Source organism: Nesoenas mayeri (genome assembly GCF_963082525.1).
Source record: "Nesoenas mayeri genome assembly, chromosome: 5".
Taxonomy (NCBI): domain Eukaryota; kingdom Metazoa; phylum Chordata; class Aves; order Columbiformes; family Columbidae; genus Nesoenas; species Nesoenas mayeri.
Window position 1 is genome coordinate 50071784 of NC_137548.1, and position 27264 is coordinate 50099047.

At 47.0% G+C, this 27264-nt stretch overlaps 1 protein-coding gene across 1 annotated transcript; it reads left to right on the plus strand.

The window, feature by feature from the left end:
• Window positions 1-26407, plus strand: LOC308041359 (USP6 N-terminal-like protein; the record flags this gene model as incomplete). The annotated part of the gene is made up of 13 exons (XM_080345976.1): window positions 1-276; window positions 810-895; window positions 1742-1781; window positions 2513-2593; window positions 11471-11578; window positions 16532-16641; window positions 17591-17639; window positions 19086-19206; window positions 20107-20201; window positions 21919-21984; window positions 23404-23503; window positions 24735-24887; window positions 25113-26407. Exons 1-13 carry the CDS (start codon window positions 211-213, stop codon window positions 26405-26407), a joined length of 2370 nt encoding a protein of 789 aa, XP_080202102.1. The 5' UTR covers window positions 1-210.
• Window positions 26408-27264: the final 857 nt, after the last annotated feature.

Consider the following 27264-nt stretch of genomic DNA (forward strand, 5'->3'; position numbering starts at 1 on the left):
TGTATAGGCAAGCTCTGTGCACTCTTTGTACACGGGCTTTTAAACCTCAGCCTAATTTTAGCTATGGGATACAACTGGAAGCTAAAATTGTCAGCAAAGGTTTTTTTTTTTTTTTCTATTAGCACTTTTCTAAAGTATTTCCTGTGCTGAGTACACATTAACTTATGTCTTTTTCCTTCCTTCATTTTTTTTTTTCTTACAGCTTCTGACATGAAGAAAGATATAGAGTCTTTAATAGCCCAGGAAAAAGCAGAGATTGTTGCCAAGTATGAGAAGGTACCAACCTTGTGCTTCTCCCTGACATGCTGACGAAGGCTGAAGCTATTTAATTGATTAGGAATGCTTTGAATAAGAACTTTTGACCCCCTGCAGGCAATGTCCCAGTAACCTTCATGCTATCAGGCTTTGTGTCAGCTCTTCCTACCTGCTTCTGCCTGCACATCTTCTCTTGCCACATTCTGAGAGTTTTACTTGCAGATCCTGTGTATGCTCAGCACAAGATACAGAAAGGTCCTGCTCTACAGTGCTCCCTTAATACCAGGATGGCTTATGCGCAACAACACTTGTTTCTCTGATGTACAGCCCTTCCTAGTCTGTAGCAGAGGCACACCAGGGACACTGGATATGCTGAACTTGTGCATTTTTTTCTTGCTTGCATTATATTTGTCTGTTTAGAGCAAGTTTTAGTCTCCTGGCTCTTTACCTTCTAGCATGTGGGGGGGGATGGATGCAGGCACTGGGGGTGGGATGTGAGCATTGGGGCATTCCTGTTGCTGAGGCCGGCTCACAGGTGTCCTTTCTGCTTTCAGGGCAGGCAGGAAGGAGCTCAGATTGACCCATGGGAAGATGCCGATTTCACGCTGTATAAAGTTACAGACCGGTTTGGATTCCTGCAGTAAGTCCTGTTGTCCTCTCCTGTTTTCTGTGACCCACGTGTCTGTGCAGGCCATCCATCAGCACCAAGCATGACAGATTCAGCATCTTTCCTATAAGCAATTCCATGGCTTGGCTTGATCAATCTCAAATGCAGGAGGAAAGACTAGATATGCCTCCTTCCTCAACCACACTTGTTTGAACACTGATGCTTTGAATCTGCTGCAAGGCAAGGCTCAGAAATGGTTTCCCATCACAAACCTGTTGTCAGAAGGTGCATTCTGGTGCTTCTGTGCTGTGTGGAGGCCTGTGATGTGTTACAGGGGGAGAGGCTCTTGCATTTGCGTCTGATGATTTGTGGAGGTGTAAGAAGAAATGAGACAAGATATGTGATCGTTCTCTGTTCCCTTAGGAAATGCCCATCCTAAGTGAGGTGCAGATGAATTAGATGCACACCTTGTGCCTGGGTAGAATGCTTAAAAGAACTGTTTTTATTCCTTATCCAAACCAAGAGTTATAATATTAGCTGTTTTGTGTGCAGGAGAGGAGTCTGAAGCAATTGCTGTCCAGAAGTCTCCCCCATTCCCTCTTATAATTGCTGATCATATGTGTATTGAAGAGGAGCTTTATGCCCACAGTTTTCAGCAATGTCCAGTACTTGATTACCCCCAGCAGCTCCTGTAGTGTGGTGGAGATTTGGCTGGTGTTTCTTCTGTGTCAGCCTCATCAAGGACAGCTGTAGGAAAGGCATGAAGTGCACAAGCTGTATCTCCTCAGGTGCTTGAGGTGTTCCCCAAGCTTCAACACCCTGCAGTCCTCTGCACCCTTTCTTGCCCATAGAGTAACTGGTGACCCCTTGCTTTTCCAGCGAGCAGGAGCTGCCGACCCGGACAGCCTTGGAAGAGAAGGTGAGAGTTGCTAGCTTCGTCATCATGGGGATCGGACCCTTATCACACTGGCGGGGGAGGGGACGGTTTTTAAGTAAAAGAATGTGCAAGCAAGAGCAAAGCAGGCAGCCAGTGCCAACTGGTCACTGCTGCTTGTGCAGAGGTGGGAACTCTGCACAATGCCTGGCTGTTGGAGATTTTATTTTGCTGGGTCAGGCATGTCCTCTGCTGCACTGAAATTGCATCTTTTAAAGCAATTTTGGGCTTTTCCCTCTCCTTTGGCACAGTGCTCAGCATCTGTGGCTTGAAAAAAAGATTGCACATGTAGGGAAAGCAGTGGAGGTTGTAGGTAACTGTCATCTCCATCATCATCTCCCCTGAACTGGGAGCATGTCTTCTGTTAGGGTCCCGATCGATGTGGAACTAAATATCATCTTGTTTCTGCTGATCTGATACAATGATACAATTTGAGGCTAGGTGAGCCTGCAGAGATTTTTGTTGTCAAGGAATACTCCTCTTGGAAATGCTGCCGCTATGGTAAGATTGTGTGCCTCATCATTTTTACCGGTGCTGCTCTAATTGCCATGAGTTGAAGGTAGCAGTTCCTGCAAGCACCTGTGGGTTCTTCCTATCCTCGATGCAAGGTCTTTGCATAGATTAAACCTAAGGGGAATGAAATTTTGTGGTTTGAGGAGGTATCTTCTGGGGCTTTTTTTCTTAAATTAATCTTGTCTTCTTCCCACCTGCACCAGCAAAAACAGCAGGAAATCGAACGTGTGGATAAGTGGCTAAAGATGCTGAAGAAATGGGGCAAATACAGAAACAGTGACAAGGTAAGGAGGAAGAGAAAGAGCATGTGTCCAGAAAGATGGGAATGGTGCATCCTTCCTAGATTCTCTGTTTTGCTGATAGCTGTGCCTGTGAGAAGCCCCTTAGGTGGGGACACCAACCTTGTGTCTGGGCTTTGATGTTCAAAATAAAATCTACACTAAATGCCACTGTAAAACTGAGTTGTTTTTAACAAATAATATTTGTAGTTTGTTTGTATTATAAATCTCTTGAAACAAAAAACCCTTGAGCCTAATGACAGGACCCTTGCTGGGTAAGGAGAGGAGCATCATACTTGATTTGCTCTGCTTGTCACCTTGGCCTCTGCAGTCTTCTTATTTGACAGGAGGGGTGGGGTGTTCGGCTGTATTTCTTCTAGCTCCTGCTGAGAGTCCTTGAGAGAAAGTTGAGCTTGGTTAAAAGGTTGTGCAGAGAATAGCTGCATAGCCGCAGGGGGGACATGGAGCAGAGCATCGCCTTCGCCAAGCCATCCAGAGTGATAACAGGTTCACCCCGCCAAAGACCAGGTGTAGTCTTGTCCATTATTAAAACAAAGAAACAAACAAATCTTTCTTGTATCAGGAATGGGGTAGAGATGGGCTTGGGTTTTGTAATCCTTCTGTTTTCTTCAGGGTGATTCTATTTTGTTCATTGATGCTGCTCCATGGGCAAAAAGGGAGGTTAGTGGCCTTGTGGGTAAAAGAGCAAATTCCAGCAGAGTGCAAGGAATTCCTTCAGGTCCTGTAGAACATCTGGGATGGGTAACAGTGAGTGTTTTTAGCACAGCTTGACTTTCCTGGGTTAGCCGGTGGGCACAGACAGGATCAAGGGTGAGGGAGGTTTGGAGTGGTAGTGATTGCTGTCTGTCTTTTGGATTTACCCTGATAATTAGTGGGTGTGTTAAGCGTGCTGCAACTGACATTGCTCAGGTCTGCTGGATGATGAGGGGCTAGACTGGCAAGCAGGTTTTGAGGATGTTTGGATCAGAAAATCACAGAGCTCTTGCAATGGAATAAATGATGTTATTTATAGCAGCCCGTAAGTGGCTGATGACTCTTCGGCACAGATGTGCCCTGTGCGTGGGGAAGAGAAAAGGTCATCCCCCTTCTCAGCAAATGGAGAAGCAGTGCTTGGCCCCAAGCATGGAAGGAGCAGTCTGGTGACCCTGGTGAGTGGCTTTGGTTTCAGTCCCATTCAGCCTAACACCATGCAGCCTTGCACCAGTGCAAGTGCAGTCAGGATGGTCTGTGCATTAAGTGCAAAGACCCTGAGAGGCATAAAAAAAAGTGCTTTAAAAATAATAAAATTAGGTTGTGTGCTTCAGCTGGATATGAAACCCTGTGCTCTTGTGTCAGGAGCATGGAAGCTGCCTGGAGATTCCTGCTGCCACAGCTGGATACAGCTCAGACATGATGTTTCAAAGACCTTATTCTGGGATCACAGTCATGCCCTTCAGATGGTTATGGGTTTTTTCTAGCTAAAGTAAATGTTGAAAAGTCCTTGATCTGATTTTTCTAAAGTGGATTGGCTTGATTTTGTTCCTTCTTTGAGCACTCAGACTGTCACACCTGCATTGCATGTTTCCTTCAAGTTGGTTTTTGGCACGTTGCTGATGTGATGGAAGTCTGAGTGTCACAAGACAGCAGCTCTGTGTTATTTTAATAAAGGCGATGATGCCATCTTTGAAACAAAAAAAAGAAAAAAAACCCAAACAAATCAAAATAAGAAACCTTTTTACTGAAGACAAGAGCCTTTCTTTTGATGTTCATTTTGAGAGACTGTGCTTCATTGGAGGGAAAAAAAAATCTTGTTGCAGGAACGCCAGGCAGTTTCACAGAGAAGCTGCCCTGACTTTGTGTCTGCTCTAGTGATGTAGAAAGCCATCTTATTTTCCAAGCTAGGACTTTCTGGACTTTAGGGCCAGCTTTTCAAATCCTAGTTCATATGCTGGAGCTGACAGGTAGCTGACCTTCTCGAGTGCTTGAAGAAGTGACTCTTGGCTTATCAAGCAGGCTGTTGTGTTTTACAGCATCTTAGTACCTGATCAGGGCTTAGGTTGTTGTCTCAGCTTCTGTGTTGCGAAATGCCAGTAGGAGGAGGGAGGTTGTGTTACCTGCCCAGGGCACTACCTCAAAGCAAACACCTGTCAGCAAGTGAGAAAGCAGCTTTTTCAGACCCCCACCATGAGCCATGGCCAGAGAGTGGCAGGTTTTGTTTTCCGTTCCCCCACCTGCTGCCAGTGTGCATCCCTCTGTGCTGTTGGTTGCAATCTGGGTGTTGTGGCTGTCATAGATTATAGGAAATAAAGCTGTAAAAAAACCCTAAAGAGGAGGGTGTCTTACACCTAGCCCAGCATGGCCTCACTATGTCTAAAATAATTCTTGGCATAACCTGTTTCAGGATGACCAACAAATAGTATTATCTTAATTAAAGTGGTGCCCTGGGGTTTCTTGTGCTCATCACTGCATCAGATCAGGCTCCATCTCTATTCCAGACACATTTAATAGCAATCTGATTTAACTTCAGTAGCAACATCAACAAAAAGTGACATCAGCACAATTCCTAGCATGGATGGGGTTAGACTGATGGAATGGTGCTTTTTCCTGGCTATACTTCCACAAGGGAAAGGTTGCAAAAATAAAGGAGTCCATGCAAGTACCACCACTACTTTGCAGCATTAAGGTGCATGAAACCTGCAAAGAAGTGCTAAAGTGTGTAATTCATGGAGGTCCAGGTGCTCTGTCTCCTCTTCACTGCTATTTTAAACCTGAGTTTAATTTCCAACCTGACTCTGCTTGGGAAGGTTAGGAAATGGTTGTTGCCATGTAAGAATATACAGAGTTAAGGTAGCACAGTTTTTCAGTGAAAAAAGAGGCTATGCTGCGTGCATGTCAATAGCAGGATAATTTATTCATCATAGCCCTGAAATAAATAGATTTCAGCTAGAGGTATCTGTCCTAGGAAGAGCATATAACCTCTGCGTCATTTGCAAGCTGCTTCTTGCTGCTGGCCTTGTGGGATGAGACCTTTAGAGAGGTATGTCTTCAGCTAGAGATGTCTGTTGTTTAGGCAAAGCCTGTCTTTGTGCAAGGCAGTAGCCTTGTTTCTGCTAAGGTCATGGGAGTGCAGGGTGTTTTATCCCATGCATGTCAGAAAAGCGGTTTAGAAAGAATCGAGGCTCTGACATTGGACTAACACAGACCCCCAAGAGTGAATAGTCTGTTAATGCTGGAGAGAGCCAGCAGATGCTTGTCATGGCAGAGTCAGCTGAAGTCAGGTCTCCTGATGACAAATGCCATGGCAAAGAAAGGGAGGTTCCCTGGGAGCTGCAGGGTGACTTCTGCTGCTGGTTTTTGCAATTTTGGAAAGGAAAGTAGAATTTTCCTCTCCCTCAAAGGTAGCCCTGGTGATAAATGTAAATGCCCACCCATGACACATCAGCTTTAAGATTTAAAATGCCTCTGCTTTGCTGTTGAAGCCCTCTTAGACCTGCTGGCACCCCATCCAGCATAGCCAAAGCTACAGCTGCAGGGACAACAGCTGAGTTTCCATATGGAAAGAAAACCATCCACAGCAAAGTTCAGGCTATCAAGTCTCCTGCACAGCCATATCATCAATCAGCTGCCTTTGTGGTGCAAAAAAGAAGTCCTCTTCTCCAGAGTGGTGGTAGTGGAGGCTTCACTCACCACTCCAGGTAAAGATTTTCACAGCTCAGCTCCCCTGGTACGTTACTGGTGGAGGAAGTAAAGGAGTCCTTCCTCTCCAGAAGGATCACTCTTTGAGGCCTAAAGAAACTGATGAAGAGGGGCTTCCCCTCACTTTTAGAGATGTATAGTGGGTATATGGAGAGGCTTGAAAGTGAAATTGTCATATATACCCAAAATTTGGGTGTTAGTCCTGCAATCTGTTCATAGTGGACCATGCACATTGCTGAGTAGCTAACAGCAATAGACTCCAAAATATGAAAGTGGGCTGAAATGTTACATTCTGCTTTAAAAAAACAACCTGCCTTCCCCAAACCCTTTTTAACTTCAGTGTCTTAACTATTGCAAAAAGATGTCCTGTGTTTAAAGGCAGTGACTTTAGCCCTCAAATTAAAGACCTGGCAACATATGGTTGTGTGCTTCTCAAAGGAGATATCTGATGGAGGACGATGGAGTTCAGGTCTGTACTTCCATAGTCTTCTCCATCCCATCTACTGGAAAGAGAATATGGGAAGGGGAGAGATGGAAATAGAGTGACGATGACCTTTGTGCCATGAGCTTTGTGTGTTAAAACCTAAACAGGAAAGATGATCCAATGGCAAAACCTAGAGCAAGTTTTAAATGCTGTGGATTAAGTCCTTGGCTCTAACATGGCCTTTCTACACAGCACCTCGGGCCATTGCTTTAACCACTAGCATCTCCATTTATGAAATGGGATGATGTTTGTTCTTTGTGCAGTGCGTTGGTCTGTCTGTCAGTCTGCATGGGGCATAGTCTAGGTACTCTCTTGCCATCTATATGGGCTGGGCGGTTTATAAGAGACAGAAGATGGTGACCTTGAGAGTTTCTTAATGGAGCAGGAGTTGCCATCACCTGCTGCCCTTCCTGCATCAGTTCATCTCAGCATAAGTGCTACTTTTAATGATAACTTCCCTGTTTTCCTTCAAGTTTCACAACAAAGTTGCTCATTTTTCCTCTGTGTGGCTCACAGCTCTGAGGTTTTATCACTTTCATGTCTGGAGGTGGTGGGAGGAGGAAAACCCTTGGATAAATAACAGGGAGGTATTTCAGTTCAGTTCCATCTCATAATGTTTTTTAACTCCCCTGTTCCTGCCACACTCTCATGTGGATAAAACCATTAGAGATATTAGAGATAAATGCCAGTGAGCGTTACACTCATTAAAGTACAACAGTACCAGCTCTGGGAATTCAAACCAAAATTATTTTCTTCCATGGAGTTGAGCGTCATCTTCTGCCTTGGCAGCTGTCAGTCAGTTTCTCCTAATCTGTTGGAAATAAATTTTTTTTTCTGAATTGGTTGTTTTATCTGAGTTGGCACATACTTCAGTTTCTTGATTTCATCTCAACTTTTGCTTCATGAAGTCACAAGTGTTTGTGAGAGCCAGGCTTTCATGGGCAACTTACCAGTACGACTTTGGGGACATGGTTCTTCTAACCCCATCTCTTTTTGTCTCTTGATGCATTGCACTTCTCTCATCCTGATCTAATGTCTCTCAGGGAATGGGAATCGTGTTTGTCTCGTTCATCTTTCAGCCATGGAGTTGAAGCTGTCCAGCATGGCATAAAGTTTTGCTGTCCTTCAGAAAGACCTTCTCATGTGAGCTTGGACAAGCAGGAGTGGCTCCTTTGGGTGTGCAGATGGTGATGTAGTGATGTCCCACTTAAAATGTGGGATGCTGTTGAATAGAATCGTGGCCTTCCTTGAGCGTGTCGTGGTCATGAGACACTTTTTAGAGGGCAGCTCTTATTTGGTACGTACAGAGAGGAGAGCAGGATCTTGCAAAGGATTTCTGTAGGGTATGGTCCTGGCTGTGCTTTGGACCTTCAGAGCTGGTGCTAAGCAACACCTGGGGCAGAACAAGCATTTATCAGGTGCTGAGAATGAGTTTTAAATGTTGAATGTCTATTACGCTTACAGTATCAGGATACATTACACTGACACTTTCTGTGTCAGTAGAAATACTGAAATTGCATCATAGAATCATTTCGGTTGGAAGAGACCCTCAAGATCATTGAGTCCAACCATAACCTAACTCTAGCACTAAACCATGTCCCTAAGAACCTCACCTAAATGCCTTTTAAATACCTCCAGGGGTGATGACTCAACCACTTCCCTGGGCAGCCTGTTCCACTGCTTCACCACCCTCTCTGTGAAGAATTTTTTCCTAATATCAGATCTAAACCTCCCCTGGCACAACTTGAGGCCATTTCCTCTCGTCCTATCACTTGCTAGTTGGGAGAAGAGACCAACACTCTCCATGCTACAACCTCCTTTCAGGTAGTTGTAGGTTGCAATAAGGTCTCCCCTCAGCCTCCTTTTCTCTAGACTAAACAGCCTCAGTTCCCTCAGCTGCTCTCATACGACTTGTGTTCCGGGCCCCTCATCAGCTTTGTTGCCCTCCTCTGCACTCTCTCTAGTACCTCAATGTCCTTCTTATGGTGAAGAAAGTATTCTAGGTGGGGCCTCACCAGCACCGAGTACAGTGGCACAATCACTTCCCTGATCCTGCTGGCCACACTATTCCTGATACAAGCCAGGATGCTGTTGGCCTTTTTGGCCACCTGGGCACACTGCTGGCTCATGTTCAGCTGGCTGTTGACCAACATTCACAGATCCTTTTCCACCAGGCAGCTTTCCAGCCACTCTTCCCCAAGCCTGCAGTGCTGCCGGGGTTGTTGTGACCCAAGTGCAGGACCTGGCACTTGGTCTTGTTCCACCTCATACAGTTGGCCTCAGCCCAGCAATCCAGCTGGTCCAGATCCCTCTGTATGGCCTTCCTACCCTTCAGCAGATCAACACGCCCACCCAATTTGGTGTCATCTGCAAACTTACTGAGGGTGCACTCAACCCCCTCATCGAGATGATTGATAAAGAGTTTAAACAGAACTGGCTCCAGTCTTGAGTCTTGGAGAATACCACTGATGACCAGCTGTCAACTGGATTTGACTCATTTCACCACAACTCTTTGTCCTCTCTAATTTTCTCCATGCATAACTTCACAGCATCCTTGTATTCCTCTTGAGTAGCCTGCCCCTCCTTCCAAAGGTTATAAATTCTCTTTTTATTCCAAAGTTCCAGCCGCAGCTCTCTATTCAGCCAGGCTGATCTTCTTCCCCGCCAGCTCACCTTCCAGCACACAGGGACAGCCTGCTCCTGGGCCTCTAAGATTACCTTCTTGAAGAGAGACGAGCCTTCCTGGACTCCTTTGCCCTTCATGTCTGCCTCCCAAGGGACTTTGCCAACCAGCCTTCTGAACAGGTCAAAGTCTGCCCTTCAGAAGTCCAAAGTAGCAGTTCTGCTGACCACCCTTCTAACGTCTCCAAGAATAGAAAACTCAATCATTTCATGATCGCTATGCCCAAGGTGACCTCCAGCCGACACGTTGCCCATGAGTCCTTCTCTATTTACAGCAACAGATCCAGTGGAGCTCCTTCCCTGGTAGGCTCACCAACCAGCTGTGTCAGGACCTTGTCTTCGACACACTCCAGGAGCCTCCTAGACAGCTTCCTCTCTGCTGTATTTTCAGCAGACAGCTGGTAGGTTGAAGTCCCCCATAAGAACAAGGGCTAGTGATCGACAAACTTCTCGCAGATGCCTGCGAAATATTTCGTCTGCCTCTTCATCCTGATAGGGTGGTCTGTAACAGACCCCCACCAAGATGTCCACCTTGTTGCCCTTCCCCTTGATTCTCACCCATAGACACCCAACCCTATCGCCACCCTCATGAAGTTCCAGACAATCAAAACACTCCCTAACATACATGGCTACCCCACCTCCTCCCCATCCTCACCTATCACTTCTGAAGAGTTTATAGCCATCTAATGCAGCACTCCAGTTATTACTACATGGTGGTCTCGGCATTTATTACATAGCTGCTTTATATACTTATTTTGACTGGGATAGTGTCGTTATTTCTTTGCTGTCCCCTAGCCTGTCTACACAAACCCCATCTCCTGTCTTGTCTTGTACTAGCTCTTTGGGACAAGAGCTGTCATTGCTGTCATTTGCACTTGGTAGGTTCAGTGCTGCCATGCAGATGGTGACAAAACAAGGAGCATGAGTCTGTGCCCTTGGAGGCTCTGAGACCAGGTGGGTTGACAGTGCAGTGTCATGGCTGTGGTGTTTATAACCTTGTGCATAGGCTTGTGTTAAAAAGCCAAGCTAGAAGTGAAAAAGCTGATGATGCGAGATAGATCAGAAAGGAAAGGTAACAGGAGCAGATGTTTGGCTCAGTGTAAGATATGTAAAGGCAAAATGGCAGGACCATGTCCACTAAACCTTCTGCTGGAATCACCTGGAGGAGTGCCATGGTTGGCTTTGCAGCACAGCTGCAAGCTGTTTCACAGGTGACATGAATGAAAGGGTGGAAAATATTCAGAAATGAAGCATTTTTCTTCTTAATGAAGCTTTTTCTTTTAATGGGAGAAGTCAGAGATGGAACAAAAGCTCTTTTTTCTGTTTTCCATAGAAATTTAATGGTCTCTGTAGAGAGAGAGGCCTTTATGACGAGAAAAAAGGGAAGAGGTATCTGTGACATGAAGTGAACACATGGAGGTAGGAGGAGGGACACATGCAGGTTTGTGCCAAATCCCCCTTCTTGTTTGAGCAGTATCCTGCATGTTGAGGGGAGAGACCTCCATGTAGCCTACCGTCTCCTTTGCTGTTTGTCAAGCCACGAGAGTTGCTGTGGACATGTCCCTGTGACTCTCATAGTAAGGGCACTTCTTTCCAAGGGGAAATGTATTTTTCCCCCAGTTCCTTGGGATCTAGGTGAGAACAGCCATGTCAAAGGCTTCAAAGCCAAGGGTGCTGTGTCTGGTCCTTGGAAAGGAGTCCAAAGGCAGGCTGGCGTGCATGGAATATGACTACTGTGGAGCACCTGAGAGATCTCCATGTATAAATGGGATGGTCCATGTCCAGCTCTTCCAGTAAGGTTAAAAACATGAGTTGTGGCTTGACTTTGACTAAGTGTCTTCAGTGGATGCAGGTGCTCGGCTTATCTGTCAGATCAGAGATGCCCTCTCTGTGCCAGCACAGGCAGAGAAAGGTGGGGTGTCTGCTCAGATGGCTGGTGGTCCACAGAAGCAAACCATGGAGCAAATCTGTTCTGCCACCAGCAGGACCAGCTAACTTTGCATGTGTTTCCCTCCCCACAGATGTGCCGGCGAGTGTACAAAGGGATCCCACTTCAGGTGCGAGGCCAGGTCTGGTCACTTCTGCTGGATGTCGAGAAGATGAAGAAGGAGAATGAAGGAAAATATGAGGTACGGGCTCTTCCTGGTAAAGACAATAGGAGCAAGATGATGGGGAGGCTGCGTTGATGGGGCTTCACCAGCTGGTGCAAGTCAGACCCATGTCGGATGCAGGCATTTCCATCTCTACCTGGGTGGGCAGGAGGAAAATGGGGGTTCCTACAGGGATGCTTTAAGGGACGGGGGCACCCAGCCCTTGCATCCTCCCTTGCAGGGTAGCAGTGTGCTGAGCACCGTACAACATGTGTTGGTGGTGGGGCTTGATCCCATATGTGAACTGCTGTGACTTCTGAGAAGGCAAGGCTCAAAATTAGGACTGAAAATGCAAAGGGGATAAACTCTTTATCCATGTGTTTATGTTAGGCAGGGCCTTTTAGCACATTAGCCAGCTGCTTTCCCTAGTACGCTGCTTACATTTATTCTGCTGGAAGCCATGAGCAAAGATGTTGTCAGTGTTATGGCATACTTAGGGAAGGATGCAGGGAAGAGCGAGGGGAAGCTTAGCAAAAGTACTGCTCGCAGTCCCACAGGCTCCCTGGAGTGGTGCAGATTAGCCACGTGTACCCTGAAATGGGTAGGTGCTGGATGGGAGTACCCCAAACCTCACTTAGGGTGTGTTGATGTACATGGCAAGGTCAGAAGCCTTAAACTAGCTAACAATGGGTCGTTAGTTGAGAAACCCAATTAAGGGTGGAGTGAGGGCAGGTCTTGCAAGCTCTGAGGGGCATTTCTGGGCATAGGGTGCTGGCTTACAACTGAGATGTGCAACAGGAAGTTGACAGCAGCATTGGAAGAACAGCATTGAAGTGGCTTCTTTTATCTTTCATCTTCAATCTTTTTATAACTTATCTTGGAAGTTTCTGTTAAGAATAACTATTAATTTTTTTTTTTTTTCTATTAAAAATTGCTTAGTTTCTCTGCAGACAGGAGAAAAGCCTGCTTTGCATTGCTTCCTACCAGAGCACTGCATGCTGAGATTCCGTGATATAAAATAAGCAATTTCTGTAGTGTATGTTGAACAAGAACCTGAGTGACAGGGCTTGCTGTATTTTGTTATTTTTTTATTTCAGATATCTTGGTTCCTTCATGCTGTGTATTTCCATAGGCAGTGCGTTGAAGCCCTTGGTTGATAATTAACTTACTTTCTAAACTTGTGTTACGATTTAGTTTGCATCACGTACCCAGGTGAGGATCAGGGTGTAGTGGTGACAGTTTTGTTTCAGAGGCAGGAGGTCAAGTGCTGCTTCCAGCAGGTGTTTCTAAAAATCCTTTCCTATTAAACAGTATTATGCTAATGCTCATTATAGTTCAAGTGTAGATGTTAATAGTGAAATGCTGCTGGGATAGATTCATGTGCAGGGGTTTGGGGAAGGCAGGTTGGGCAGAGATAACAAAGCTCCTCCAGCATGCAGATTTTTATCACGCTACCGTCCTTGAAGCTGTGCTGCTCAGGCAGGGAAGCAGTCCAAACAAATGAAAGTTACAAGGAATTTATCTGTGCTACAGAGGGGTCTGTGATAAACAGGAGCTTCAGGGATAATAGGCTTTGCTGGATGCAAACCAGCTACAAGCTCAACTTAATTCTTTTTTGGTGCCACCTGCCAGCAGTAATTAGCCCTACCCTAATTTCCTCTAGAAGAGGCTCAGTGCAGGTGGTGGATTAGGGGTTTTGTTTTTCAAGGGACCAAGCCTCAGGCCCCACCCTGTGTCCTGGAGGAACTGGTCCTAAGGCCCTATTTCTCCTTGGGGCATGAACCATGGCACAAAAGCCAGGCTTTTTCATGTGCCTTGAGTTTTCAGTGTTCTGCCTGGTACGTGCCAGGTGATTTATCTTTTTTAAACCCACCACTCCCTCTGTACAGATATTGTACCCTGAGCTAGCAGAGGAGCTACTTTTTCAGCCAAGTGGGATACCTTGCTTCCCATGTCCAGATTGCCTCTGGAGTGATGCAATTAAAAATCCTGGTCCTGCTGCTTCCATAGTGCTTTATCTTATCCCAGTTGTCCTCCAAGTCCTCTCCATGCAAGTCTCCAAGTCTTCCTCAAGGCTATGGCAGCTCAGTTGTCCCTGATGCTGCAGAAGCCTGAAGACTATGATAGAACATGCTAACACTTGATTTCAATGTGAATCACAGAATGGTTGGGTTGGAAGGTACCCCTGAAGATCATCTAGTTCAAAACACCTGCTAAAGCAGGGTCACCCGAAGCAGGTTGCACAGGATCACGTCCAGGTGGGTTTTGAATGTCTCCAGAGAAGGAGACTCCACAGCCTCTCTGGGCAGCCTGTTCCAAGTGCTTTGTCACCCTCAAAGGAAAGAATTTTCTCCTCATATTCAGATGAAACCTCGTGTATTTCAATCTGTGCCTATTGCCCCTCATCCTGTTGTTGGGCACCACTGAAAAGAGTCTGGCTCCAGCCTCTTGACACCCACCCTTGTGATATTTATAAGCATAAATAAGGTCCTCTCTCAGCCTTCTCCAGACTGAACAGGCCCAGCTCTCTCAGCTTTTCCTTGTAAAAAAGATGCTCCAGACCCCTCCTTGTAGCACACTGCTGGACTCTCTCCAGTAATTCCTTGTCCTTCTTAAACTGCGGAGCCCAGAACTGGATGCAGTACTCCAGATGTGGCCTCACCAGAGCAGAGTAGAGGGGGAGGACAACCTCCCTCAACCTGCTGATCACATTCTTATTAATGCACTCCAGGATACCATTGGCCTTCTTGCCCACAGGGGCACATTGCTGGCTCATGGTCAACCTGTTCTCGACCAGGACTCCTAGGTCCTTCTCTGTAGTGCTGCTTTCCAGCAGGTCAGCCCCTAACCTGTGCTGGTGCCTGGGATTGTTCTTTCCTAAGTGTAGGACCCTATTCTTGCCTCTGGTGAATTTCATCATGTTCTTCCCTGCCCAGTCCTCCAGCCTGTCCAGATCTTTCTGAATGGCAGCACAGCTTTCTGCCTTCCTGAGGTTTTCTAAATATAGCCACAATCAAGAGGGGTTGAGGAGAGCTCAGAAAGCGGTAGGGGAAATGTGCTGACCATGGGGTGGAGCAGAGACGTCTGGGCTTTTACCCGCTGCTTTGTAAAAAGTCTCTGGGATCGAACCTCCAGCTTCCCAGCCTCTGCTCTGCTGCCACCCTGCAGGGCTCACAGTGCTGATGAGCTCAACAGAGCATCTGTGGAGCCCCCAGGTTACTTAAACAAGGGAAAAAAAGGACAACAAGCTGTCCTGGGCTTACCATCTGCAGAATTAATAAAGCCTGCTGGCTACAACGAGGTGACAAGCTGCTGTGCAACTTAACTGCAGTGCTTTAAAAAAAAACAAACAAGGTAGTTGTTTTTTTTACAGTCTGGGAGACTTCTGTGTTGTTCTGACAGGGAAAACCTTGGTGCATATGAGTCTCAGGTTGTCTGCTTGCTTTATAGAGGGCAAGGAGACATAGAATGCAGAGAGCACAGGGTTTACATCACGAAAATTATGTTCATCAGTTCTTCATTCCACCATTGCTTTTATCTTCCCTTGTCTTGTGCAGCAATATTTCAAGGTAGCCCTGCGTTGTTGCACCTCCATACACTTGCTTTCAAGGTTGGAGTTAATAGTCCCAAAATGCTGTGACTGTCCTGAGCATTGGCTGTACTGGACACATCTGGGTGCTAATGACCTTTTGATGTTCCCCAGAGATGATGTGGCCACTGTGGGAGGTCAACAACAGCCTGGAGGCACCTTGTATCAGGCTGACAAGTATTCGTAGGATGGGAGCTGCTGGAACAGACAATTAAGTATCTGTCAGATGTGATATTTTCTGTCTCCTGTCTGAGCAAGGAGGGGTCTTCACCCTGGGCTTCAGGCAAGCTGGTCTTGCTGCTCATTTCTGCTGCCTCTAACCTGCAGGTGGATCTCAGGCTACCTGAAGACAGTCACAAAATGTATTTTATTAATGCAATTAACTCCAGAGATATTAAAGAAGAAGGCAATTGCATGATTGCTGGAGATACCTGAAGGCTGTGAGATGAGATGCTTGGCAATAGCATAATGGTCCTTGCCTGCGTGCACAGGGCTGAACAGTGGGTTATGAACAGGACTGCAGTGTGATTCATCCATGAAGCATCTTGTGCTTGGGGCTCCCAGTATGCCATTTATTGAGATAGGCTTAGCCTTGGGTTGAATTTAATGTTTTTTTTGTTTGGTTAGTTTTTGGTTGTTGGTTGTTTTTTTGGTTTTTTTTTTTGTGGACTTCAGTCCTTTAGCTGTGTGATGTTGCCTTAAATGATTAGCCAGCATAGGGGGGACATGAGGATTCTTGGGTTTGAGTTCAGTTTCTGTTTTGGACTGTGCCAGTTCCTTAAAATTTGCACCACTCCAAAGGAATACACCAGAATTGCTTTTTGAGTGGAAACTCCTTAAACCTAAGATGATTTTCTTCTGCAGGGGAAGTAGTAGTTGGACATCACTTCACAGAGTCCATTGCAATGATTTCAACTTTATCATGACTGAGCCCCTGAAAAGCTCAGGGACTCAGTGCTTATGTGTTGGTTATAGAAGTGTGTCATTCCTTAAGCACTAACAGAGGTCTCGATGCTTTATGATAGCCAGGCTGAGTACCACAAAGAAATCAAAAGAAATCAAAGTGGAATTTAATTGTAAAGGTTTCAGATTCTGAAAACTCAGTGTCTGCATTGGATCTTCCAATGGGTGAAGGCTGGGTTGCCACCATTGCGTGTGAGTGTGGGGCTGTCCCCTTCTCCCTGGGCCAGCAGCACAGCCAAGGGGCCAGGGATTCACCTCTAGGGTGCAGAGCATTGCTCACTGTAAGATGGCAGTGTCCCCGAGTCAGTCTGCAATAGCTCTGTGCAGCTCAGAATCTGTCACTCCTGCTGTTAGGAAGCATGGCTTCTCACTGCATGGAGAAAGGTGTGGGCTGAGATGGTGTCTGATTCCTTCCTCTTGTCTGCCCCTCTCCCTTCCAGCAAATGAAAGAACAAGCAAAGAGCTTTTCATCAGAAATCAAGCAGATAGATTTGGATGTTAACCGCACCTTCCGAAACCACATAATGTTTCGGGATCGCTATGGAGTGAAGTGAGTATGGGAGGCTTCGCGTGGCTGCATGGGCATCGGTACTGGTGGGTAGGCATAGGATGAGCTGGATGGGATTGCCAGCAGCCCGCTGGCTTGGGATGGCCACCAGCCCCCTGTTTCAGAGCAGCTCACAATAGAGCAAAGCCATCTCTGCCTGCTCCACAAACCATCAGCACGTACTACAACCCACAGATGTTGGGCTGCTGATTCTCTCTTCAGACAGGTCGACACTGGACCACATTCAGCCCCAGTTCTTGAGTCATGCATCCACCTGTTGTGGTGTCTCATCCCCCAGGGTGGTAGGGTTGAAGTTGCAGAAGTCTTGGTTTGGAATGGCTGGAATGATGACGTGGGTCTGTTGGGAGCTGGGTGGTATGAGGTGTATGTAGCCTTCACAACAGATGGGGTTGGAGAGGCTTGATGAAGTGGCTTTTTCACTTGAGTTAGTCATACCTGGCTGCCCTACACAGACATATAATCTGTGAGGAAGATTGCACCGTGTATCTAGATCGTTATAACTCCTATAGTAAGAAGGGAAGGGAGAAAGGAACCTGCTAGTAAAATGGTGGCAGTGCTTTCCCCCAGGATGTGTAACACTTGATGCCTGGGGGCAAGTCTATTGAAAACCCACTTCCACTACAAACCTGAAGAGTGGGTGTGTTGAACACAATGCATATGGGTACATGCATGTTTCTCTAGGAGACCTGCTGATGGAGCAGGCTTGTCTGGCCCTGCTCTGTGGGGCCGCTGGTGATTCCCCTCTGAAGGAAGAGGTCCCATCCCATGTGCCAATCAAGGTGCTTTCTGTGTGCCCTGCATTTTGCAAAAGGCATAAGTACCAGTTGGCTGGGTGTTTTCAGAGCCTTTGCTCTCAGTGCATATATGTTGGTATGCACATGAAGCTGGAGACCTCACACTCAGGTGTTTTAATATCCTTCTTTCTCCCCAGGCAACAGGCACTCTTCCATGTCCTGTCAGCATACTCAGTTTATAACACCGTAAGTAGTTAGTCCAGTTAAAGTGAATAGCATTGTGCTTTATATATAAATATTTTTTAAAGCTTTATATATATGTGTATACATGTATGTTTGTGTGTGTATATATATACTTACACCCACATTTAGCCAGTGGTCATTCCAATTTTAAGTCCTAATACTTGTTTGTACAGATAGCTGCAAGACACGCAGGCAGCACGAGACTCTTGCACAGTTGTTTCATTCCCTTATTCATTTTGTCACCTGGTAAGTGACATCTGGCAGATGCGGTTTGGGCAAGTGTCAGCAAAAAACAAGGGATTGCCCTATGGCTTTCCAGCAAAATTAGCCTCCTGGCTCAAGTCCATCATGTTTCTGATTTCTTGTCATACACTGAATGGCATCCTTGTTGAAAACACTGATTTATTACAGCAAACCAGTCATTTTTAGCTAAAGGGCATGGGCAGAATAAGCTTAAATTAGCAGCTGAACCTACTGCCTCCATCTCCAGAAGAGGACAATTACCCCAGAAGGCACACAAGATGTTCAGCGGGGTAATCAAGGAAACAAAGACTCTGCCTTCCCTCGTATCAGATAAATGCTTACCAGATTTATTTGTTCTTGAATTACTTCAGTGCTCAGGTGGCTGAAGGAATCCAAAACAGTATTGGAGCCACATGCTGTTTATAATCCCATCCCTTATTGCTTGAGGTAGCTGCAGGTACCTCTTATGTTGGGGTTTCTGTCCCTCACACTCCAGGCTTAAATGGGGCTGGTGGGGGGAGCGGTGTAGTGGGGGCCATTGCCTGCAAGCCCCTCACCTCCTGCTGGAGGACCTGCTAGAGTGGATCTGGAGGAGGGAAATGAAAATGGTTGGAGGGCCGGAATACCTCTTTCATGAAGAAAGGCTGAGAGTGGGGGATGTCCAGCCTGGAGAAGAGAATGCTCTGGGGAAACCTTATTGCAACCTTTCAATATAAAAGGGGGCTTATAAGAAAGACAGAAAGACTTTTTACCAGGGCCTGTAGTGACAGGACAAGGGGCAACAGTTTAAGAGGGCAGGTTTGGACATAAGGAGGACATTTTTTACAGTGAAGGTGGTGAGACACTGGAACAGGTTGCCTAGAGAAGCTGTGGGTGCCCCATCATTGGAAGTGTTCGAGGTCAGGTTGGATGGATCTTTGAGCAACCTGATCTAGTGAGGGGTGTCCCTGCCCATGGCAGGGGCATTGGACAAGGTGATCTTCAAAGGTCCATTCCAACCCAAACTATTATGTGAGTCAGTTACATGGTAGATTCTCTAGGTATATGGGAGCTGTGAACTTGGATATAAATGATAGAGACCTTGAAACAGGACAAACCGTGAAAGGAGAGAGGGAAACACAATCAACTTGACCTGCTTCTGCAACTTTAACATCATGGTGGGGTCTGATGGTGTGGCAGCACATGTGCCTCTCTTGCCTCTTGCAGGAAGTGAGCTACTGCCAAGGGATGAGCCAGATCGCAGCCATTCTTCTGATGTACTTAAATGAAGAGGATGCGTTTTGGGCACTGGCCCAGCTGCTGACCAACCAGCGGCATGCCATGCACGGTAAGGCTGGAGCAGGATGCAGATGGAGGCTCTTGCAATAGGAAGGAAGGCTGTTTAGGTTGGTCGGTAGAGCTTCGTTTCTCCTTGCATAATTGTTTAAAGCTGGTAAGGCTTAATTATATGCTGATGCAACCCAACCACAGAGCTGAACTTCATTCTTGGATGCAGACAAGTTCATCAGAGAAAAATGTGATTTATCAGCACTGAGCTTTGGCATTCAGTAATTAACACTTTCACAGAGGTGCTATCTTCCCTCTGGAGTGCCTTGCCCTTGGCAATCAATTAACTCAAGGTTACAACTTAGTGAGAAACTTCACAGAAGTCCAAGAACATCATGTAATGCTTTGTTTTTAGTGTGCCACATGCCCCTGTGTTTTTATGAAGATGTAATTTCACCAAATATGCTGTATTATTTTACTTCACATTAAAGATCTTTTTGCCTTATGTGGGGCTAACAGTGATCTATGCACAGGGGCTTATTTTATGAGCAGAGGGCCTTATGGTTTGATAGCTCCAGACAGTGCATGTCCTGCTAGATTACAGGGCACTGCCCAAACTTGTGATGTTCAAACGTTATCACCTTTTTCGTGAACCTTGGTAAGCACCGAGTTGTGTTCAGTGAGGTTTTGGCCAAGCCAAGTCTCAGACCAGCAGGGGTGGGGAAGAGAGCTTGTCTGCACTGCGGGTCTGGGGTGAGAAGAACCAGCTGGGGCTGGTGCTGAGAGTGCTGTCGCCCATATGGATGTGGTGAAGGGTGGACTCTGGGAGGGATGGCAGGGGAGGTCCAGCCAACTTCAACAGGAAATGCAGGGGATGAGTTTCTAGAAAGTCAGGCTGCCCCTGTGACTGCTCTAGAGCTTTTCCGATTATTTTTTATTTCTCTCATCTTTTCTTGTTAAGGTTTTTTCATTCCCGGGTTCCCGAAGCTGCAGAGATTTCAAGCTCACCACGAGCAGATTTTAAGCAAACTGTTTCCCAAGCTGAAGAAGCACATGGTATCTCTTTGCTATCAGTCTCCCCATACTGATAACGCATTTTAATGCTAAAGCAAGTAGTGTAATGTTCTGCCACACAGATGTACAACTGATCATGTTTCTAATTGCATAGGACTCCTTCAGCTGCAAAGACACAAGCATTTATTAAATGGGGTGCCGAAATCTTGCTGAGGTGAATGGTTATCATTTGCTTGCTGGTTATCGTAAGTGTGGGGCTGCTAAAATCTAAAGGCTTCCTTAGGAAAGCCAGGCAGGAAGGCTGTGAGCCTGCAGCAAACAGAGCCGTTGCATACAGCAGCAAGACTGAGCTGTGGTCTTATAGCACCTGCAAAGCCTGAAGGGTGATGCTGGACTGTCTATAGTCTTAATTCAGTAATGATTAGCCCCAAGTGCTTGCATTAACAGTTTTACTGGTTTTTAAAGACAGGCAGCATCTAAGATTTGCTGTGTGTTTTGTTGCTTGGCCATGTCCTGTTATTTTTCTCTCTAGCAGATGGTACAAGCCCATTTGGTGGCTGGAGGAGCATGTGCACATAAACTGCAGTCTAATGTCTAGGTGACTGTTTTGCAACACCTGCTCCCTTTTTTTTTTTGTCCTCCCTTGCATTTGCTGTAGACAGTTGGTATTCAGTGGCCAGACTCCTGAATGTTTCTTATGTTCCCAAGGGGTTCAGTGGCCTGGCTCCAGGAAAAGCTGTTTATATTGTCATAATCTGCAACAGCTCTTGCTTTGTGTTGCAAACAAGACAGCTCTGGTCCTACAAATGAAACAGAACAAGGACGGTTTTCACTTAATTATAGCCATGGGGGTGGGGAAACATGGACAGGGACTTCCAATCCCAAACATACTGTGATACTGTGATACTGTGATGGGAGTAATTCTGAAAGCTGCTTGTACCTCCTGGCTCCCAAAGGCTCCCCAGGCTTGCAGGTGCCCAGCACCAGCCAAAAGCAAAGATTGGAGCTGGCCATCAATCCCGTGGGCTTCTTTCTCTTCCCATCAATACCATGGGCTTCCTTCTCTTCTCATCTACACTGCTTTGCTGGCTTTGCAGCAGTGGTCATGTCGACTTCGTGCACGTGCAGGGTGCTATGCATCCCAGCACCAGCCATGCCATACCATCAGCTATGCTAGAAAAAGCAAAGCTGTATGTGAGTGCCATGTTGGGTGCCAGACAATGATGGAAAAGTGATACATGAGGGTGATGTTGGTGAGGGTTTTAAGAGTTTTGCTTAGCCTGTCAGGCCATCCTGTTCCTGCAGCAGCCATAACAGGCAAATGAGGTAGTGCTACCAAAGCTGGCTTGGCTGTGCAGGTCTGGATTTACCCATGGGGTACATGGTCTTAATTTTTGTGATGCTTGAAGAGGCTCACATGGGAATTGCTATGGAAACAAGAATGGTAGTCTGTAAGGAGGACATGTTTTGAGTTCCTGGAGTAGATATTAGTCCAGAAAAGCTTATCCTAGAAATTTCTCTCCAAAGTTGTGGCTGAAGTCTGGCCACATGGAGGATCAGGTTCAATGAATATTTTGGGCAAAGGGCCAAAGCAGGGCTTCAACATTGGTATTTAAAGCAGGGGGTTTGTTGGGAAACAAACCACAGCCAGATCCTGCACCCACATCCCAGCCAATCTCCCCAAAAGCTTTATAAGTTGCTTGAACCTCCAGCAGCCAGCCTGGTGAAACACCTGTCTCTCCTTGCTGTCTCCTCATAGGATAAGGAGCAGATGACTACGGGGATTTATACGACCAAGTGGTTCCTGCAGTGTTTCATTGACCGGGTGAGGATGCTCTGCAGGTTGTTTGCTGCTCTGCTGCTTGCATGGACAGTTAATCTGCTCATTTCTTGAAAAAGTATAATAATTTGAAGAAGGTGTTAATATTTTATAAGGTGGGATATTATGCACACTATCATAAGGGAAAAATTAATAAGGGAGAAGCTAAAAATAACTGCATGTCACTGATGACAAGCAAATTCCTGCTGCCTCATCACAAGCAGTCACTGGGAGATGGCTCAGCAGCAGCAGTATAAGCTTCAAAGTCAGGAGAGATCTTTCTGTTTTCCACTGACACTGCTGCAAAGGCAATTAACCTCACTTTGGCTCTGGAAACAACATAGGAGAAGAAGAGCTGGGGGCACAAACCTGAATAAACAGCACTGCAGAACCTGCAGGCAAAGGAGCAGGCTGGGCACTGGAGACACGTGAAAGTGTGAGAAAATTACCCTGATTTGTCCAGACCTAATTTGCCAGTTCTGAGCCAGCACTGCTTTATTTTTAGGGGCAGAGCTGTGCTTGTACACAAAAAAGATTTGGACTTGCTAATATTTAGAACATCTGCGTGTCCCCCGTCTCAATGTTGTGCTGCCCTCTCTCCTATAAAACAGTGAATGACCTCTCCACCTTGAGAGGGAACTTGCTGCTTTGCAGTCTGTCACTAAAAACTGCATAAAACGCAAAATCCTTTTAGCTGCAGTAATGTGGTAAAAGATCTGCAACAGCCAGTTGTGCCAAACTCTGGAGAGTAAGTTCAGCATCCCATATTTGAACTTAAATGTCACAGTAGAACTAGTATTAATTTCTGTGTTGGTGAGATGCCTTAAGTCTTGCTGGGAAATGATGGGCTACTCCATCATTTTGGATATCAGTTCACTCCTGTTTGTCAGATTGGGTCTGCAAATGAAAACCTCTTGCAGAGGTTTTTCTAGCAGACAGAAATAAGACTGTGTATAAGGAAGACCCCTTCTCTAGACAGAAAATAAGTGATTTTTTTTTACTGCTTAGTGAACACTGCTAGGCCTTCAGACCTATCCCATAAAGAGCCCTTCATCTGATTGGGTAATTTGGATGGATACAGGAGTGGTTTTATGCATTCACAAGGCTGAAAGATTATGATACTCTATCCAGGGAATGCAGAGTCCATGTGGTAGCGTGTCTGTGTGGAAAGTTTCTCCTTTTTCTGCATTTGCTTTTAAGTACTTTCATGGCCACCCAAGGTTGTTAGCTTTAAGGCAAAACCATACACAATAAAATAGTTTTTTGTGTTATAGATGAATCCTAGAAATCCAATACCTTACCCTGTTGTGTGTTCTGGTGCAAGGGGATGTAGTGATGCTACTAACCTCTGTATCATCATCCCATCAATCAATGCTAATGAGTGTGGTGCTAACGACCTGGGGTTTTTTTATGTATTTGAAACAGACCCCCTTCACTCTCACCTTGCGGCTGTGGGATATCTACATCCTGGAAGGAGAGCGGGTGCTGACAGCCATGGCTTACACCATCCTCAAACTGCACAAAAGTAAGGTCCCAGCAGAGTGCGTCTTGTCTAGAAGAGGTGGCACTATCCTGGGCCACCCTTATGCTGCTGACCTGGAAAGCCTTGCTGGCCACCGCCAGCCTGCTCAGTGCCCTGTGCTGGCCCAAAAAGCACAGTCCCATGCTGATGCTTGAGGGAGGAAATGAGTTGCCACAGGGGTTGAAATCCTGCACTTGGTGCACAGCAAACCCCACCTGAAGTGCTTCCAGCTGCCTCTTTCTGCATGCTGCACGCCACGTCTTTTATCAGTGCACTGTTAGGAACAATACAGACAGCAACCCCATCTGTCTGGAAAGCACTATGTGGAAGTTCAACTGAAAAGGCTGTAGAGGGAGAAATAAATCCATTAATATACTTCTAAAATGACCAAAACCTGGTTTTCTTACGTAACATTTAGGCAGTGATGTTTCTACGTCAAGATCTTTGGGACTTTGAACCCCTCTGCTCCCATAAGCTCCCATAAACAGTCTTGCTTTGTTGCCCTGTTAGGTCTTTAATCTGAGACAGGAGTGGTGCTGATGTTGCGTGCTGGGACCCTTTGGGGCAGTGGGGTTTATCAGATTACATGTGTTAAATTCTGCAAACAGCCATCCTGCTCTTCCTCCAGTTGAATGAAGAACAGGCTATCCAGAAATACGTCTTCAAGTGTCCTGTTTGTGTGCAAAGACTGGGAAACTGGCAGACAGGCAGAAGTTTCAGCCTGGCTGTGAGATCATCTCTCCTCCCTGAGAAATGTGTGGTGCAGATTGGCATCCCTGCCTGCATCCCTGGCATGGATCAGCATCTTTGCCTGCATCCTTGCCTGCTGGCTGGTGCAGGTTGGCATCCCTGGTTGGCAGTGGGGGCTGCCAACAGTGGCTGTTCAGTCTGATGCTTGGGGTCTGTCTCGTGGAGCTTTTCATCTTCCTTGAGGTATTGATGAAAAATTCCAGAAATAGCCCAAAACATTCATCCTGGTCAGCACAGGTCCCAGCCTCACCATTGTCCTGCCACTGCTGAGCTGCTACCCAGAGGTGCCACACATATGTAAATGTATCAGTAACTCTAAGTAACAGCGGGAAGGTGGGAGAGGAGCAAAAATGTTCAGGCTGTCCCACCCCAGAGTGACAACAGCAGCAGAATCCCAGATAAAACCAAAGCAATGCAACTCATGCTCATGCTAGCCTGCAATTTGGCTGTGCCGCTGTCGTTACTCCTTTCTATCATCCCCCAGAGCGCTTGCTGAAGATGGCATTGGAAGATTTACGGGAATTTCTGCAGGAGAAAATTGCCGCTTCCCTGCAGTATGAAGACGATGCCGTCATTGAGCAACTGCAGATGTCAATGACTGAACTGCGCAAGATGAAATTTGACCTTCCTCCACCAGGTGGGTAGAGGGGAAGGCAGGCAGCCCAATAGGAATAGCCAGTGGTACTCATGTACCCTGAGGACCAGAGTATCCCTCTGGTGTGTCTGGGAGCTGGAGCAGCCCAGAAGGGCTGGCTCCTACTGGGTGCAGCATCTGTCTTCCCTGCAGTTTGGGCATGCTGGGTGCAAACATGAACTGATGTACAGTTTGTGTTTTGTTTTGTTTTCTCTGCTACAAATGCAGCAAAGCCTGAGGAGTTCCCACGGAAACCCCTGGGCCTGGAGCTCTCCCTCAACCCAGTAGCTGTGAAGGGCAACATAGCAGCCAACGGCCAGAATGGCCAGGTGGGTGAGCACCCCCTGGACAGGGAGCCCCATCCCCACAGAGATCCCAGGGTGCTGGGAGAAATGGGAGAGGTGAGGACTCCTACCCTCCAGGGCAGTGAAGCAGCTGAAGCAATGGACACCCACCTTTATCCTCCTGGTGGAGGACCACCAGGAGAGGAGGGTCGGATGGAGCCCACCAGGGACAGGCAGCTGCCATCTCTTCTGAAGGCAAGTGAAATGCAGGCCAATCATCACCTCATGACCACAGCCCTGCATCCAGAACAGCCTTTTCTCACTACCAGCTGCGTCATCGTGGACCACAAGTCAGTCTCCCTTGCTGCGCCAGGCAAGCACGACCCCTCAGACTTCTATCCCCAAAAATCACTGACTCTTCCCAATTCGAGCACTGCTGAGCTTTCTGCTACAGAACGTGAGATACGGCAGCCAAATCCTACTGCCCTGCCGGTGGGAGAACAAGAATCTTCCCTCTGCAAAAACAAAGTGCTCAATGCACTCCCTCATCCTCAGCCGGGCAGCTCGCAGCTGTTCTCCAGCGTGTCGCAGAACGACAGCTCCCCCAAGAGTGAGCATGGGGAGGAGACAGCCAGGAAGCGCTGCAGAGCAGTGCTGCCTGACAAAACGGACTTGAAGTGCTTGGTATCCAAAGCTGCATCCATGGGGGAGCTCGCCAGACTGCAGCAAAATGAACCAGGGAGCACCAGTGGCAAAGCACACTGGCCAGAGGGCTTGAGTGTGCTGCCCATGCATGGGCTGGCAGGTGGTAGTGTGCCTGTCTTATCTGGCAGTGAGTCAGAGCCAGTGGGGCTGGGCAAGGGGTGCCCTTTCCAGTGGGTGCCATCCTCTGTGGTGGAGGGGAACAGCCCCTATACCATTATCAAAACCACCACTCCCCTCCACCTGGCCCACACGACAGAGCAGGACTTCTCAAACAGAAAGCAGGTGGCATTGCCTCTGCCAGAGACAGGATATCCCCTACCTGCCACCTCTGTGCCAACACCTCCTGCACTGGACCCAAAGGAGGTAGATGCCCAAAAACACCTCCAGAAACCATTAAATACAGTGAAAGCCCCATGCCCTCCCCTGAGCCCCAAACCAAAATTACTGCCACAGGTTGCCAGATCCCTCTCGGAAAACAGTTTTCTTTCAGACTCTCCTCCCCTTGCAAAGCTGCCCAAATCAGTGACATTTTAGTGAGGATGGAGGGAAGCAAGGCAGAAGAATCAGATGCTGGAGCAGCACTCTCACCCTGGTTTCGGGACTTCTCCTTCAGCAGGGCTGTGTTGAGGTGACAGCACAGCAACCTTTGCCTGTTGAGCTGTGCTTTGGTACGAGACCCATGCAAGGAGATGGAGCGGTGGCTGCCAGTGCCAGGAGGCACCAGCAATTGAGTTTGCATCTTTCCTATAGACAAATTGGAAAGTGTTTTCATATTTTTTTGTTCCTCAGAGCTCCCCAAGCCTCATCACATGTTGCAGGAGAGGCAGAACTGGTAATGTGTTGCGTGTTTTCTTCTGCTCTTGCCTGACGTGGGTGCCTGTGGCCATGGAAGCAGGCGCAAGGCGTAGGAGTCAGGAATGCTTTCTTTAAAATGCCCAATCAGTGCAGCCAGCAGTGCCACTTTCAAAGGCCTTTGCAGCAGTAGATCTTATCTCTTTTCCCAGATCTGTGGTGATAGGCAGCAGCATTTGCAGGCAGGGCTGTGGTGTCCTGGCAGGGTGCAAGCAAGCTGCTGCCTCTATGCAATACCACAGAGCAGTCCCTGGCTGCACCCAGCTCCTGCTGCAGTGGTGGGTGGTGTCCCAGAAGGGAGGTTTAACAGCTGTGAGTCCCAGAGGAAGGAGGAGTGTCTCCCTGGTGGAGGAGCATCAGCAGAGTGGTTCTTTCCCAAGTTCTCAAGGTGATAAAGACAATGATGAAGGTTGAGCCTGGTCTCTTGGGCTGAGTAGCCTTTCTCCTGGCCTTTCCCTCGCAAGTCCAGGGCAGTAAGGGGGCTTGATCCCTTTCTCTTGGCTGACCAATAAAAAAGGACTGCTGCCTTGGGAAGCCTC